An 18525-nucleotide genomic window follows, 5' to 3' on the forward strand; every position below is an offset into this window, starting at 1 on the left:
GAGAGAGACACACACACAAAGAGAGAAAGGTAATGATCTAGGGAATCAATTAGGGAGGAATAAAAGATAGTCTTTCAGTAAAGGTCCCAGTGAGATTATATAACATTTGTAACTTTGTTACAAATAAAATAATGCTGTAAAGTATTCTTGTAGTATATTTGTGGTATTTCCTTCAGAGTTTTGTTCAGCAGCTCTAAGTAGAGGAGGTAGATGGTGAAAATAACTCAAGACTGATGTTTGTAAAGAGGATGAGGATGACAATACAGCAAGGAACTCAAAAGCAGAGGCAGTTAAGAATTGAAATGACTAACTACTGGTTTGAAATTAGAGACTGGAATGGGATGAAATTGAAATTGGAGCAGGGGTAATTATCTGAAAAAGAACTAAGGGGTGGAGGCAATGGAAATCTCTTTGATGATGATAAATAGGTATGATAGAAGCAAAGCACAGGTATAAATGGATTTATAAAAGTTTATGGTCAAACAGAACTGTCAGAATTTCTAATCAGAGAAGTCAAACACTTATGGATCATGGAAACAACTAATGTACTTCAGGGACTGAGGTAGAGAAAATACGAGATTAAGGAATTTAAGGGGCATCTGTATAAATCTTAAAATCTCCCAGTATAAGGGTAGGATATGAGAGTAAGGTAATGAACCAGATCCTGAATTCCTTAAAAAAAGAAAAAGAAAACCTGGAGATCACTTTGTTATAGCTATATAATTTTTATTAGGTGAAAAATTTAAATTTCAAGGACTTAAAAAGAAGAAAAATTATTAAGTGAAGGAAGAGAAACAATCTGATTTCTCTTCCAATACCAGAGTGGCTGGGATTGTGAAAAAACAACAATTACAATGATAAAAGATAGATGGCATTTATATAAGATTGTAAGATTTTTAAAGTACTTTACAAATATTATCTCACTTTATTCTCACAACCACCCTGGAAAGTAGGTATTATTATTTCCATTTTGAGAATAAGGAAATTGAGGCAGGCACAGGTTAAAGTCAGTATTGGTCAATTCAATTTGTTCATGTATTCAATTGTTATATATACATAGATGACTGAAAAAGTGCTCTAATCAAGCAGAGGATGCAGAATCAAAACTAAGGTAGCCAAGTACAAGGCTATCTAAAAGTGCTGACATTGAGAATAGGACAACTGAATTTACAGGACTTCAAAAAGGATTTGGAATACCATTTTCCCCCTTCAATTTCATTTGAATAGTAAATAGGGAAGAAATAGGAATACTTAATAGGGAACCCTCTCCTAAAAAAAAAAGTAACTTCAAACAAGTCATTCAGTTCATATTAGAAACAAAATTAGAATATTGTTAAGATAGAGAAAACTGAAACCCACTAGAAGTTCTATGTCTTGCCTTTTCACCACAAAGTTATTAAGTGTCTATGAGCCAGGATCTGAACCTAGGAATTATTGATTCTAAGGCTAGTGTCTGTCTTCTTTATGCATATTACTAGAGCCAAAGTGAAACAGTGCAAAATAAAAACAAAATGAGACATAAAGCCACTATACCTTTTAGGACTGGGATAATGATTATTTTTAGGAAGCTTTGAAATATAATCTCCATCAAATTGAGAAGTATTCCTACACCGCTGCATACAAAGCATTAGTCCCAAGATGACACACAAAACCAAAGAAATCACAAGATAGCTTTGTCGATCTGAAACCTGGAGAAGGGTAAGTAATAAAATATATTTTATAAATCAGTCACACTAGAGGGAAAAAAAAAGTGTGTGTGTGTGTGTGTGTGTGTCTACACACATGCACAAGTACATTTACATACACACACAGATAGTCTACTTGGGGAACAGAACAAATATTTAAAGATGAAGGGCAAGCACTTCTCTTTCCATAATATTCATTTAGTATCTCAGCACTTAACTGAACTGAAACATTTAAAAAGAACTGGTAAGATTACTTAAAATATTACATACTTGTAGTTCTCAGATGTTAAATATCTAAGTACTGACAATGTGGTCTAGTTGTAAAATATATAGATATAGATATGGCTATATTGATATATAGTATATGTATAATACACATACACATATTTATTTAAATAGTTATAATCTCCTAGTTTACAAATCATTTTGCATTGATACTACTTCCTCTAAGGTTTATAGATCCCCTCTGAGATAAGTGCTAATACTACCATCCCCATTCTAAAGAGAAGAGGAGGATCTTAAGAGATAAAATGACTGCTTTTGGATGGAGAGAGAACTTAAACTCAAGTCTTTCCAGATCCCTGTGTGTAGCACAATGTACTACATCAGAAAAACACTGTATTAGTTCTTGAGCAGTGTTTAGAATTGTGACCAACAGTTAAGTGATAAATTATGTTTCACTGAAATTTATTTTTCAGTAAAAGTAACATGTTCTTTAAACAACAACAACAAAAAAAAAAAAAAAGAAAGAAAGGGAGGTGGCATGGTTAATGGATGTAAAACTGGCCTCTGAGTCAAGGGGCTAGGTTTGAGTCCTGCCTCTGTGATCTCAACAAGTCACTCAACCTCACAGTGCTCAGGCCACTCTGTTATGCTGGGATCCACATTAGTGTGCTAATAGTGCAGCACCTCACAGAACTGGGGTGTTTTGGTGTTGCTTTTGGCAGGGGGAGCAGGGGAAAGAGAAGAGGAAGTATTTTATTAATTAAAAAAATTATTTATAGCCTAAGTACAAGGTGCTTAGGTAAAAGACCCCAGGAATACAAAAATGAAGCAACAGCTTGCTGCCTGATAAGGACTGAGGGAAGAGCTAGAAAAGATCTGCTGGGCTTTGTGGAAGGAGCATTCTTTTTTTTTTTTTTTTTCTCCCCAGGGCTGGGGGGAATAAGGGGAGGTCTGGGTGTAGGGAAAAGGAGGAGGAAGTTTTGAAGAGGATGGGACTCAAGCTGGTTCATCATGGGACAGGCAGCATGTATGAAATGCACAACAATCCAAGGACACAAGACAAGATGGGGAACACAGAGGAGCCCTGGTTAGTCACAACTCAGGGTGAAGGAGATTTTAGTTGATAACGCAACTGAATTCAGGTTGAACAGTGAATAAGTAGATTGACAAATAAAAAAAAAAGGGGGGGGGGGGATTAGTTTGTTTTGGAGTTGCCTAGAATTATTTGGGGACATGTCAAGTTAAAGAAACGAAATATCCTTTATTTTGGAAACCAAATGTAGTAGTGATATTAAATTTAAAGGTTCATTTGAAGTTAACACAAATTATAAAAGCTTGTTAGCTAAATATTTGCTAAGATTTGGATTATGAAAACATGAAAAAGTTAAAAAAGAACGTTCAAAATTTTAAAATACCATCTATCCAGGCTTATGATACTATTATGTTACCCATCAGGTAACTGATTTCTAAAAAAAAGTTCTCCAATTCTTTGACTTTCATCTTTACAACAATTTTCAGCATGAATTGTCTCACCATATTAATAATTACCTCACGTTTTAATTCTGCTACTGTTGTGGATAAATTAGAAACTAGCTGTGTCATGTTGGTTAGCTGTGCCTGCAGCAACTGGATAGCTTCAGTTTGCCGCTGATCCTGTTAAAAGGAATGGACATTTTTGTTTTGAGTTAAATTTGTGGGAATACAACTGGTATATGAATATGATATGTAAAATTAAAAACTTAACAAGTATTAGAAATCATTTTGTGCATTGTGAATTAAAGAATTGTGGCTATAAAATAACAATAACCCCAAAGATACAAGGAAACATATACTCTAGGAAGATAATTTATTTTTTTTTAAAATTTATCAATTGTAACTGGTCAAAGGTTATAAACAATTTTCAGATGAAGAAATTCAAACCATTTCTAGTCATATGAAAAAATGCTCTAAATCACTACTGATTAGAGGTAAGACAATTCTGAGGTACCATTACACACTTCTCAGATTGACTAAGATGACAAGAAAAAATAATGATTAAATGTTTGAGGGGATGTAGGAAAACTGGGACACTCATACATTGCTGTTGGAGTCATGAATCCAACTATTCTGGAGAGCAATTTGGAATTATGCACAAAAGGTTATCAAACTGTACCTACCCTTTGATTCAGCAGTGTTTCTACTGGGTCTGGATCCCAAAGAAATCATAAAAATGGGGAAAGGACCCACATGTGCAAAATATAGTATAGCAACCCTTTTTATAGTGGCAAAGAACTGGAAATTGGGTGGATGCCATCAGTTGAGGAATGGCTGAATAAGTTATGGTATGAATGTTACTGGAATAATATTGTTCCATACCAATCAATCAGCAGGATAATTTCAAAAAAGACTGGAGAGATTTATATGAACTGATGCTAAGTGAAATGAGTAGGACCAAGAGAACATTGTACACAGTAATAAGAAGATTATGTGATGATCAATGTGATGGACTTGGATTTTTTCAATAATGAGCTGATTCAGGCCAATTCCAATAGACTTGTGATGGAAAGAGAGCCATTTGTATTTAGAAAGAGGACTATGGGGGATTGAATTTTGAATCACAACATAATATTTTCACCTTTTTTGTTGTTGTTTGCTTACTTTTTATCTCCTTTCATTTTTTTCCCCTTTTTGACCTGATTTTTCCTGTGCAGTATGATAAATGCGGAAAATATGGTTAGAAGAATTACACAGGTTTTTACCTACAATGGATTATTTGCTGTTGAAGTGAGGGGAGTGGGGGAAAAGGAAGGAGAAAAATTTGGAATGCAAGATTTTGCTAAGGTTAATGTTGAAAACTGTCTATGTATTTTAAAAATTAAAATTTTTTTTAAAATATCAATTGATTTAAATTTGCAATATTTTATCCATTCATCAAACTAAATTAAATCTGGTAAATTTTAAATTCTTTAAATGTATTTGTTTAAAATAAAATTTAATAGCCTTTATTAAAATTCACACTTATTTCTTGTTCTTGTATTTTCCAAATTCAACTAGGCAGCAGGGTGTAATGGCTAGAGAATCTGGAGTTAGCAAGATCTGGGTTCAAATCTTAATTTGTAATTATTAGCTATTTTGTGTCACTATCACATTCTTTCTGCCCCTGTTTCCTTACCTGTAAAGAGAGGGGGCTACGCTTGATAACATTGTAAGGTCCCTTTCAACTCTATTTGATCTTTTGATCTCTCATGACAATTCCTTTTCCTCTTCCTCTGATTCTCTACAAAATCTGTTCCAAACCTCTTCTCTTGAACTATCTAAATACCCTCCCTTCCCATTCCTTCTCAGCAGACCTTGCCTTATATTTAACTGGGGGGAGAAAAAAAAAAAAAGAGGCCATGAGTCATGAACTTCCTCTCCTCTCCAACTTTACATTTCAAATAACCGGGATATCATTTCTTGTTCTCTCCTTTGTTTCAGTTTCAGAGAATGAAAGGGCTCACTCTGCCAGCAGCAGCCCTGATCACCTCTCATCTCCACCTTGAACTTGCCTCTTTGATCCCTCTTCTCATTTGTATTTGTATTTTTAGTGAAACACAAAAATCTCAAAGACTTGAATGAATCCAGGTGAATCCCATAGTTCTTAAAGTATTAACCCAAGTGTTCAACTTGTAATATGTGAAAGAATGTCTAATTTTTATGTCTCCTGTGCCTAGAACTTAATAGGAATTTAATGACACGTTAAATTGAACTTAGAAATGTTTAAGGTTAAGAACCCTGTTCTACAGATGCTTATAATAGTCAGAACAGGTTTATATATATATAACTCTACACTTTCTTATCTGGTTTAAGTGAAATATTTTTTTTTACCAGTTTACTCCATTTTTAATTAAAATTGAGACTAAAAAACCGCATCAAGTTTATTAAATACCATTAGTGGTATCCAGTAATTGGGAGGGGGAGGAAATTTTATGATTATATCAAATTTTCAAAGTATTCCTACCTCTAAGAGGGGAAAAGATCACTGTCTTTTACTAAATTTAACTATTCTCTTTGGATTAGGGTCAGGGAAAAATTTTAGCATCCAGAAGTCACTAACTTCCAAAAGTAACATGCCAGTGTTATAAAGAACTTAATGTAGTGGTATAATAAGCAGCATTCCCTTCAAAAATTTCAATTAGCTTTGCTAATCACCAAATATACTGACAAAATTCATTTGCACCATTATTCTCTATATTTTCCCAAATAAAATTTTGTTCTCTCATTTTGCTGTATTCTAAGATAGCAAATTGAAAATTTTAATTTTAAAAAAGTATAATAATTAAAAAGACCCAAACCAATTATTTTTAGTCATCATCAGTATTCAAATGCTCTTGATCAAGATTATGAAGATACTACATTGAAGGAAATTCTTAATGCTTACAGCTACATACAGTTTACCAATAACAACAAAATACACCAACATAAAATAGAAGCCTTAAACTAGCAGAAAATATAATACCCTAATGATTACTTGGAGAAGCTTATTTTTAAAAAGTATAGTGGCTAGAAAGACTATTTACCTGTTCCTCTGCTATTCGAGAAGTGTTTTGAAGTTTTATTATAGTTTTATTGAAGGCCTTTTGCATTTCTTCCATCTGTTTTCGATACCTGTGAAATGAATACACTTTTAAGTTATTTTCCATTTTCTTCTAATTTACTTATTATTACAACAAAACCTCTACTTTGGAGAATTTTATTCTTGCGTTTCAACTCCTTCATTGATTTTCTCCATCAATGATATTCTTTGTTTTCACTAATTGATAATTTATAGAACTACTTACAAATATAAAGAAAAATGGTCCTGGGGGACCTACTGATATATTTAGTGATGATAATAACATCATATTCCTTAGTGGTCTAAACATTATATTCCTTAGTGGTCTACAATTTTGTTTTGTCTAAGATTTATTTGTAGGGTATGCTGGACAGGTAATGAGAGACAAGGAAAAGAGATTTTGAAACTCATAAGGAAACAGGTAAAAAATGGGAAGAAGTGATTACTGGGGTCTCACTCAATATAATTTTTCTTTTTCTTGATCTACTGAAAATCCTTCCCTTCTTCAATGGCCCAATTCTAGTATTACCCACAGCACAAAGTCTTATGTGATAATTTTGGTCAGAAATTATCTTTTCAAATATGGGAAGAAGGAATGTTAGTCATATCCAAAACTGAATTTTCATGTATCTGTCAAAAAGTATGTATCAAGAATTCTGTATGTTAGGTGCTCTGGCCACATTTTTTTTTCCCCTCAATGGCATTTTATTTTCCTAATTACATGTAAAGATAGTTTTCAATATTTATTTTTTTCTTCCTCCCTGCCTAATCTCCCTCCTACCTAACATAGGAAGCAATCTGATATAGTTATACATACACAATCATTTTAAACACATTTCTCCTTATTAATCATGCTGTGAAAGAAAAATCCAAAACAAAAGGAAAAAACCATAGAAAGAAAAAATAAACAAAAAATGGTGAAAATAGTCTCCATAGTTCTCTCTCTGGATGCAGATGTCTGGCCACACAAATTTAAAAAGAACAATAGTGGGGAGAGAGGTGGTGAAGGAATACAGCACATTCATAATTATTTAAAAATTAGCATTCAGCTTTGCATTGAATCCCATGTTAACGATGCCATGTACATAGGAGGTTATGTTTTCTTAATGTTATTTGCTTTTATATCAACAATTATTTCTTTATATACTCAGCCCCTATCTTGTGAGTTTTTCTTTATAAATAAAAAGACAATAATTCATATACATTTAACAAGTAGATAACAATTCTGAACTCATATTTCTCTGTCTTTCCAAAGAAAGGTGAGAGTGCTAAATTTGCTCTTTTCCCATGATTGGGAAAAATCATATAATGAACAGTACTATAATATATAAAAATATGTAATATAATAAAAATATTATCCATATTTTATAGATGAGGAATGTGAGGCTAAGAGCAATCATGTAATCTACTTAAGTTTACTACAATTAGTAAGTGTATGAGGCAGGATAACTTAGGTCTTCAGTGTGTTATCCATGAACAAGTCTGTCCCCAAAGAAGAGACATCAAAAAGGTTATCTCTTTCACATTAATATCTGGCATTTCTGATCTAATGACTGATTTTCATCAACTTTTTTTCTTCTCTTTTCTTCTCAGGTTAAGAAGGGAAATTCAGGTGATGTTTAAAAATAAAAAAAAGATAAATTTTTAAAAGCTAAGTATCCCCCTTATAATCTGGTTATCTAGTGTTTACCAAAAATAGAGAATTAACTCATTTATCTTCATATTAAAATTCTTTCAAATGGTCAATAAATGGCTTAATTATGATTTCGAATGCCAAGATAAAATTGAGATTAAAATCATAAAATTCTTGCAAAATATCCATAGGAGGCAGCTTAGGATAGTTTGATATCAAGGATTCAATTATTCACAAATAACCTAAAATCTCACTTCAGCCTTCCCCAGTGAAAAATCAATAGCAAATCTGAGCTTAAGCAGTAATTTACTTTTCCTTCTTGCTCCTCATGCAATAAAGTAGTCCAAAGTTGGACTACTTTAAGACAAGAGAGGAAGTAAAACAATTCAAACTTGACACCCTCAAATAAGCTTAACTTTCATAATATTAATCAGCTGTGGTTGAAGTTCCACAATTAAAACTTACCAAGAAATAAAAGGATATTACTTCATTTTCATCTATTATTTAGAGAAAGAGAGAGAGACAAAGATACACACACACACACACACACACACACACACACACACCACACAAAGAAAATGAAGGAAAGTATATGTGTATGTATTTAAACTCTCTAGGTAAATACTGACAGATACCATTATAATAAAGAATTCATTCAATTCTGACCTATAACATTTCTTTCTTGAATATCCTAAGAATATCCTATTCCTTACCTTTCAGGTACAACTGACACCATTAATCCATCTATGACAATCTTACCTTTGGCTAAGTTCCTCTAGGTATCGGCCACTAAGGGACATGTTGACCTCTAGGGCTTTAATGCGGTTGTTAAGTCTCATGAAGACTGATTCCTTCTGGTTTGATCCATGCACAAGATTTCCATTAGCATACCCTAGGTCTGTTGAATTTTGCAATTCAGCATAAAAATCAGGAGCTGTCCTCTGCAACCCACCATGCACAGGGATAGCTAGAAGCACATCTTCGGCTGCTTGTTCTTCATCTCTCATATCAGAAACTGGAGAAGGCTCCCCCACAGGAGGTGTGAGGGGCTTGTAGGTGTCAGTGGTGGTGGTCACCTTGGCTTCCTCATCTTCACCATCTGCCACAGAGGCCATATGTTCGGGTGGCAGAACTGACTCTGAAGGCTTCAAGATCATTGGAATTGAGCTTAAATCATCCCGAAGGCTACTGTCCCTGACTTCACCCACTGTACTTGTTTCATGGATCACAGCATGTTTTTCTGTCGCCACAATGCCCTCAGACTTTTTTTCTGTTTCTGTATAAACTTCAATGATGCTTTCTTGAGGAAAGAGCTGTGACACTGTCTGTCCTACTTCATTCTTAATAGGGTCAGGAATCTCTGCTTTTGAGGATGACTTGATTTCTGGAGTTGCATCCAAAAGGACTGACTGAGACACAGCTGGAGGGTGGCTGGGCTCTAGTTCAATAGTATCTCTGGTATGATTGACCAGGTCTTCATGAAAAACACCACTTAGGTTGTGTGCCACAGCAGTTTCCATATCTTTCTCCATGCCCTTACTGTCTAGTTCCTCACTCGGAGGCTGTGGCAGCAAAGCCTCCACTGGTTCAGGGGAGAGCGATAGTGGAGTCTGGGCTGGGACCCGAGAGTGCACCTCTCTGCTTCCCACTGTTCTGCTGCGCTGACGAGAAAGAGCAACTCTCACAGAACACCACCGCAGCAGATACTCTGAGAAGCTAGATATGCAGCATGTCGGTGTGAGCTCGCTGCAGTACGCTTGTGTCTCCAGCTCAGACCAGGCCGGGGATTCCTCTTCTTGCTCATCATTCCCCAGAAGAGTGACAGTTGATGGGCTTGGCTCCTCTTCCTCTTCTTGGACCAATTGTACAATTGGGCCTTCTTTGGGAAAGTCAGGGTTAGGTGGCTCTATATCTGGTAAATGACCTTCAGCAGTTACAAACCTATGAATAAACATCTCCATTACAAATTGCCTTTAGATTTGCAGGATCTGAGAGTCACATAGTAAGTACTCATTTGCATAACTATTAATACTTTTAACATAATATGTGTTAAATTTGTTCAATATTTCAAATGTTCAAATACTTTTTAAAAAAAAATTATTACATTATTTTTATTTGGAGACATTGATTAAAGGACCAAAATAGAATATCACTGCTGAACAGTTTTATATATATAAGAATCTAGGTAACTAATTTTTCAAGTGACTAAGAATAGTATGATATCATACTAAATCATAATCTCTGACTAAAGGAGGCCTGTAATGACTCCCTTTTTATTTCCCTTACCACCCCCAGTCCTCAAATACTTTCAATAATGATACAAAAATTAATTAAATTAAAGAATACTATACTCTAACTCTGATCTCCTTAACACTTAGAGGAATCTGTAGCATAAAATTTATCAACTGAGTACATATTGCTTATTAATTGGAGTACCTTAGAAATATCATAATTTACCAGAGATTATTTTTCTCATATCCCTATATATAAGATCATAGGAACATGGAATGCATTTAATAAATATTTATCAATTTAGATTCATTATAACTGAACAATTTAACAAGTGCTCTGGCCTACAATTGTAACTATACAACAGAAAAAAATTTGCAGTAAGGAAAAATATTAGCGCTAAGAATACTCAAATTAACACTGCTGCTTCTGAGCTCAATATTCTAGCACACTACTGTAACTTACTCAGGTGATGGAATGGGGCTGGGCTCTGAATCTGACATCTGAGAGGCTGTTGTGGCCGGGGCGTTCTCAGATACACTCTTATTTCCTATTTTAAAAGAAATATACAAATCCATGTTGAGAGATAATTAAGTAGAATATTATCTTCAGCTATATTACATGCACCTTAAGAGAAAACTCTTTTCTTATTAAAATACTTATTAGTAGAACATGCTATCCTTCCAATAATTCTACTATCAGCTGTCTTAACAAAAGTAAAAATTCAATAACCAAAAACCCTAATGATATTTAGCATTACACTCCCCGCCCCCAAACTGAATTCACTAGTACTTAATGCAAAACAAGTATCATATAAGCCTAAATATTTAATCATATTTCTCTGTCTGCCCACCTCCCCCAAAACTGATAATCATAAAAACTGAGTAAAGCACTTAACTGGTGCTATTTTTCAACATATCTATTTCCTCTCTACCCCCAATCTCATTTTAAGGCAAAAGACAAGAGTGTATAATAAGAATATGGTAACACACATACTGTTCTAACTTTCCTTCTATGTCTTCTATCCTACCCTAGAACTTAAGGGAAGAAGGAAATGAACTTGTGACTAATTGTGGCATTAGCAATAATTAACAGATCATGTCACAGAAGAGTAAGGTAAAGGGTAACGAAAAGACGTAATATGGTGGATACATATAGGCTGCTGGTCACCAAAGACAATGTAAGGAAAATGGCAAAAGACTTAATCTGTCTTTTAACAACATGTATAGCTTGGAAAAGAAAGATTTTTTTTTTTTTTAACTAACAGGATGAAAAGCAGCAGATAGACAATCTGAGTAAAACACTGCTATCTATGAAACACAGAAAAGAAAGACAGACCTCTAGAATATTTAATAGATCACATATGAAAGATTTATGGGAAAATAGACAAAAAAAATCACAAGATTAAGGTACGGGCAAGCTACAACCTGTAACAGCTAAGGATTATTATCTATAAGCTACTCATCATGGGTCCATTAAAACAATAACCACATGGGAGTTTTAAATATCAAACCTTAAATAGCTCTTTTTGTATTTTAGGAAAAAATCAGGAGGTTGGAAGTACACAAAGCTAAGCAATCACTTAATTTAGTCCATGCCACATGGAATTTATGCTTTCATAAACGGATGGAAGAATAAAACAAATAGCTATAAGATAAATTAAATATATTAGAGAATTACAAAATAAAATACCATGTGAGACACCTTCAGGAAAAGGCTATCACTAACCATAGGGTTCAAGGAAGAATTCAAAGGTATGATGATAGCTTTTGAATTGGTTTTAATGATGGATGTCAACTAAAGAGGTAAAAAGAAGGAGGAAGAAGAACTCACATTAGAGAATAGACTGGAAAAAGGCAGGTGTGATAATGTAAAGTAATCTATTTTGAAATAATACTGAAAAAGATAAAATGGTGCTAGATTGTAAAGGATGCTAGGGTTCTAAATGGCAAGAATATTAAGAGAAATGGGTGGTTGATTCCCTAAACAGATGACAATAATAGCTATTTCATTTCTAAACTTGGTTGTCTTGGTAGGTCACTAGATAGAAAACCTGTTTAAGTAACAATTGAAGAATCAAAATTATCAATATCACTCTCTCTTGACTATTCAAATAAATTAGAACAATTCCAATAAATGGAATATTTAAGTGAAAGATAATGAATATATGTGTTGTGCATGTATGTAGCTATGTGTCTGCATCTGTGTAATCAAGGAAGAGCCATTAATAAGGGAATGAACTGCATTTCTGTTAATAGCATCCTGCTACAAATGTAGAAGTTAATACCTCTAAAAAGTATATTCTTAAGTATCTTATTTATATATTTTTCTTTTTGAAATCGAATTACTTTTCTGATTGGTCTTCCTAGGTAAGTAGAACAAGACAACAGATAATATTTAAGAAGCCAACCTGTGAAAAAAATTTTTAAATGAGTAGATAGATACCTTCTGCCTCAGCAAGGTCTTCAGTTTTTGCTCCCAAAATATTTGCAGCAATATTTACCATATTCAGAATGGCATCTAAACAGAATACAAACTAGTCTCAATTATGGAATATTTATGAAGGGTCACTGTTTCAAACAGCTTTTTAAATTTTATAACAAAAATCTCCATGTAATTCAAGAACTAGCCAATAGAGCCTCAATTAATAGCATACTTGATAATGGACAGTTTATTCATTCATAGGTGCAAATGTACAATAGATGTGTATACTAGATGATCATAGTATGCCCAACCCCAGTATTTTTATTATCAAGGATCTGTGATTGACTCCAACTCCTCCAAATACTGTTTCCCACTTCTCATCTGATGTAATACCTATGTCTATAAACTCCTGAACATCTTCCTTTAAACCAAGAGGGGAGAAAGAATGTGACATTTATGTTTGTTATATCTCCTTAAAGAAATGTATAAGTATGTATTAATATCCATTTTCAATTCTTCAATAGAAAATATCCAATTTTCAACATTTCAACTGCATGCTATATATTTTTGTTTTCATTCTCTTTCTTATCTGTGTAGATTTTTGTGATCTTCAAAGTTATAAGCATAGCTAATATCAGCTAAAACTAAATGATTCAAGAATAACTCATTGCTATAATCATTTTCTCTCTGTACTTTTTGCTTTGCTATTTTATTCCATGGTTACCATACAGTGAAAAATAGATTATCTCCTTTAGTATATATGATATCTAAGCTGCTGCTTAGCTTGGGCCTCTCGTTTCTTATTCCTAAACATGTTTTCCAATATATATATATATATATATATATTTTTTTCCTTTTCTCCAATTCGTGCAGCTTCTCTGTTTTATCCTCTAACAAAGAAAAAAATTGATTTTAACTGGAACTTACTGGAATCATCATAAACTTCCAGTATCTTCTCATTCTTTTACAATTTACATTGGTGCCTAAAGTGTACCTATCTTTACAATGATCTTTTGCCAAATACTCACCATGCAATACAAAAGGATCAAGTATTTCATAAAATGATTTTTACTTACTTTTTTTACAAATGATAAAGTCTATCTCTGCCAACACTTGTATTAGTTTAATCATGTTTCAATTAGAGTCAAATATCTTTTGTCTTCTAGTTTAGTTATAGTTATAGTTATAGTGAGAATGTCAATATTGGTATGACTTGATTATTGAAAAACCACTCAAGCAATGGATTAATGGATTAGGATTTCACTTAAAGTACTAACAGTTAATTGGGTAGGTAGGTTGGGGGTCAGGCAATTGGGATTAAGTGACTTGTCTAAGGTCACACAGTTAGCAAGTGTTAAGTGTCTGAGACCAGATTTGAACTCAGGTCCTCTTGACTCCAGAGTGGATGCTCTATTGCTACCAATTAATTTATTGTTTATTAACATTCTAAAAACCATGTGATTCTTAGAATACTCATTTTGTCACTCTGCCTCCGCCACTGCAAAAGTTAATGAAGGCTATTCCGAATTTTTCTTTCTTTTATGATTTGTCATGTCCAAATAATACATCAGCAAGTCTTGAACCTACTGCTGAGCTTCTCTGTATTTTGTTCTTGGAGAGAACACAAGTCTATTCTGGGAATATACTTGGAGCTTTTTCAACATCGCAGAATCTAACAAAACACTATTAGCATATAGCTTTCACAAACCCAAGTTTCATACCGCAACGTATTTTTGCAATGGATAAACCAGAGCTCCAATGGTATTGTACAAGGGAATACATAAAAAGGCTAGGAGGCTAGATGAACTCATCTCATTTCAGTATTAAGGACCTCTCCGTACTTGATATTGTTAGACTAATTTAAAATTATTATCTTTGACTTAAAAAAAAAAAAAAAATGCAGCTGGAGAAAAACATAAGACAATTCTAACTTTTTAGAAGTGTTGATATGAGTAGTTCTCAGAATAATTGTGAAACTCTTTGATATCTTCATTTATTTATATAGAAAAATAGTAGACTAACTGTAAATAATGTCTTATGAGCATGTTAACTAGGCCTTGTATTATAGACAATTAGCAACAATCTGAATGTGCAACTTTGAATTCATAACACGTGAAAAATACTTTACTTTCTAGGTGTCCTATGAGGACATTCACCCTAGAATGAATGTCCTGCTTTTTTTCTCTTGATTTGGCTTGTGGGAGTAACACAGAACACTTTTTACTTTTCATGATATTTTATGAGTTTTTCCTCACTTATTAATTTCTGAATAAAAACAAAGTCTTTCAATCTATAATAATTCTCTCTCTCTCTCTCTCTCACACACACACACACACACACACACACACACACACACAGACACTGTATGCCAATTTTAAAAATTAAGAGTCCTGATGAGAGAAGGCATCTGACTAATAAATCTCTCTCTCTACTTTTACTTCTATGTTACAAGAAACATTGTCTTGTACAAAGTGGTGGCCCTTCTTGCCAAAGCAAATCCCTCTCTAAGCCAAGTGATCCAATTCTGACATATTGCCCTTTTATCATGTTTGCTCTCCTGCTTAGCTCCAATCTGTCATGGCTATTTCTGTTATCAATATTCCCATGTCTCCTCCATTAAAAAAAAACCCAAAAAAACTATCCTATGATCTCTGTTATTATTCCATATCAGTTCCTCCCTTTTATGATTAGACTCCTTGAGAAGACCACCTATAGTGTCTCCATTTTCTTTCCTCTTTCTCTCTTTTTTAGTTTTCTACAGTGTGGTTTCCAATCTCATCATTCAATCCAAACTGTTCTCTCCAAAGTTAAAAATTAATTTTAATTGACAAATCAAATGGACTTTCTCAAAATCCTTATCATTTCATTGATCTCTCTGCAACCTCTGACCTTGTTAACCATCTTTTCTTCTTGAAATTCTCTTCTCTCTTGGTTTCTGGGATACTGATCTCTTTCCTGCCTACTTGATATCCTACCTATTTAATCACTTGTTCAAAAACTCCTCTACTGAATCTTTATCCAAGTCATGCCTGATAATCTTGGCTATTCCACAAGGCTTTGTCCTGGCCCTTCTTCTTTGCTCTCTCTATCCTATTTCACTTGGTAATTTCATCAGATCTAATAGATTCAATTGCTGTCCTTCAGACAAGACCAACGTTCAAAATTATGATAAAAAAGGAAAACATATTACACTCAATTAGTATAATGGTACTTCACTTGCATCTAAGACCAGTTTTTTCCCTTTATATACACTGACATATCAATATTCTGGGCTCTTTTCCACTTTGCCCTGTCATTCCATGTCATTCTTATTTATTGCAATGACCTCCTCAAAATCCTAACCAATAATATTTTCTTCAAAGTTCAATTGACTTTGCTTCTATCAATTTTCCTCAGATATGAGAGAGTCAAGAGACTGTCATAGCAAATGTTAGAAATTTCCAAATGAGAATTAAAAATTTGGTAAATACTCATTACAAAGTATCAGAGGAGAAATACTTACTTGTAGCAGAACCAAGAAGATTTTTTGAAGATTTGTCCTCCCCAGTACCATAATCCAAAGGATAATCTGTTTAAAATAAAGTAATTCACCATCATAAAAATTATGTCATGCCAACAACTGTCATACACAGAAACTAAAAATAAAATAACTGGGAAATATACAAATATTTCCAAAGTACTTGCTATGTGCTAATACAGTGCTAAATTCTGGGAATATAAAAGAAAAACCAAACCATCCCTGGATTAAAAAGGCTAATGTTCTATCATGTATACATAAATGTATATAAAATAAATACATGATTATGAAGGGAGGGAACGTCATCACTGGAGAGAGAAGAAAAGGTAAGGAAACTATCAGGAAGATATGAGGCCAGAATGGCAATCTTGAGCTAACTTGTAAAGTTAATAAAGAAATCTTAAAGAGATTTCAAAGTCAAAGAGAAGAATATTTGATCCTAAAGGCAATAAAATGTCACTAAAGTTTACTGAATAAGAAAGTAATATGGCCAAACATATATAGTTTAGGAAAATCACTTTTGTAGCTATGTGGAATATAGAATGGAGGGTAGACTATTACAATAATGCAAATGAAAAGTCATTTAGTAACTATTCCCTAAGTACCAGTATACCAAGAAACACCAGTGCCAGGCACTGTACTAAACAGTGGGGATACCTCATCCTAAAAAAGGCAAAAGACAGGCTCTGTCCTCAAGGAGATCACAATCTAGTGAGGGTAATAAGGGACTAACTAGGAGGATAGTAATATAAGGAGACAAAGAGAGATAGGTAGGAGAGATAAAGAGATAGAAATAAGATCTCGTGAATGTTTAGAGATGAAATGTTTGGGATAAAGTTAATCAGAGTAGAGGATAATGCTGAGACAGCAATCCTAGGTGACTAGAAAGCAACTAGAAGATGCAGAAGATTGTGTTGGGCTTGGAGTCAGGAAAACCTGAATTCAAATCAAGTCACTTATTAACTGTGTGATTTTGAAGATCACTTAACCTCCATTTGCCTCAATATCCACATCTGTAAAGCAAGGAAGTCATAATAGCACTTACTTCTCAGGGAAGATGATATCCTTAACAAAAAGAAGTAAGTTTAGAAAGAAGTTCTAAAGTGAAAAACTTTAAGTTTGGTATTTATGGGATATTGAGCCTGAAAAATTCAAGAAATAGCTGGAGATAGATGAAAAACTCAAGAAAAGAGTTAGTTAGACCTGTGATTATCTTTAGAAATGCTAACTGAACTGGTAAGAAATAGTAAGGTCACCAAGTAATAAAAGAGTGAAGTGAAAAGAGAAGATGAAGCAGAACAGAACCTTGGGATACAATTACAAGTAGAGGCCATGATATGAATAGTGAAAAACAAACTTTTTGGGGTTACAAAAATATGTGTAAGCAGTGGAGCATTTAATAATTACAGAACTTAAAATTTAAAAGGGAGCTTTCAGATCATCTGGTTTAATTCCCTTTTATTTATAAATGTCATAAGTAAATAAAGATAATACTGTCCCCAATGAGGTTAAGTAGATAAGTGAAAGTTACTAAGTTAATTATGAAATATTACAAATAGCGCATTTACAATTAAACTTAAGTTTCCTAATACATCACTGAGGATAGAGTTAAAGGCTTGCAGTCCTAACTAGCCATAAGACTGTGCATGCCACTTAATTTAGCTACACCTCACACACAATTCATGAAGGAAAATCAAGGAAGTAAAGAAATAACATTTAATATGCAAGGGAAAAAAAACACTATTCAACAAAACACACCAGTTATACTGATGTTAAAAATGGCCATTTTGAAACCATACATTTTGACTATGTTCCAAAACTGTAAAAACCATTATCACTAAATATTTTTTTAAGTTAAAGGAAAAGCAAAGTGTTTTTGTTTTGTGTGGTTTAGTTTCATTTTTCCTGGTAAATTTATTCATTTTTAATATATATTACTTTATAAATCATGTTTGGAGATAAAAATCAGAGCAAAAGAGAAAAACCATGGGAGAGAGAAAAAAAAACACAGAAAAAAGAAGTGAACATAGCACGTGTTGATTTATGTTCAGTTTCCTTAGTTCTTTTTCTGGATGCAGATGGCATTTGCTGTCCAAAACCTATTGGGATTGCTTTTGGATCACTGTACCACTGAGAAAAAGCAAATCTTTCATTGTTGATTGTAGAGGGCTGAAACTCTTGAGTCGATGCACTGAGGTCAAGACAGGCAAGCACTTGAGGCTAACTATGATTGCACAAT

General features: G+C 33.5%; 1 protein-coding gene across 1 annotated transcript in view; it reads right to left on the reverse strand.

The window, feature by feature from the left end:
• The window catches only part of SUCO (SUN domain containing ossification factor), an 84342-nt gene that overhangs the window by 6555 nt on the left and 59262 nt on the right, over nt 1–18525 (reverse strand). Inside the window, exons 15-21 of the mRNA XM_051998943.1 lie at nt 16272–16337; nt 12791–12865; nt 10811–10895; nt 8876–10057; nt 6449–6536; nt 3459–3563; nt 1534–1688 (exon numbers count right to left, since the gene is read on the reverse strand). Coding sequence (XP_051854903.1) covers nt 1534–1688; nt 3459–3563; nt 6449–6536; nt 8876–10057; nt 10811–10895; nt 12791–12865; nt 16272–16337 — 1756 coding nt within the window. The remainder of the gene's footprint in view (nt 1–1533; nt 1689–3458; nt 3564–6448; nt 6537–8875; nt 10058–10810; nt 10896–12790; nt 12866–16271; nt 16338–18525) is intronic.

Source organism: Antechinus flavipes, chromosome 4 (assembly GCF_016432865.1).
Source record: "Antechinus flavipes isolate AdamAnt ecotype Samford, QLD, Australia chromosome 4, AdamAnt_v2, whole genome shotgun sequence".
NCBI classification, from domain to species: Eukaryota; Metazoa; Chordata; class Mammalia; order Dasyuromorphia; family Dasyuridae; genus Antechinus; species Antechinus flavipes.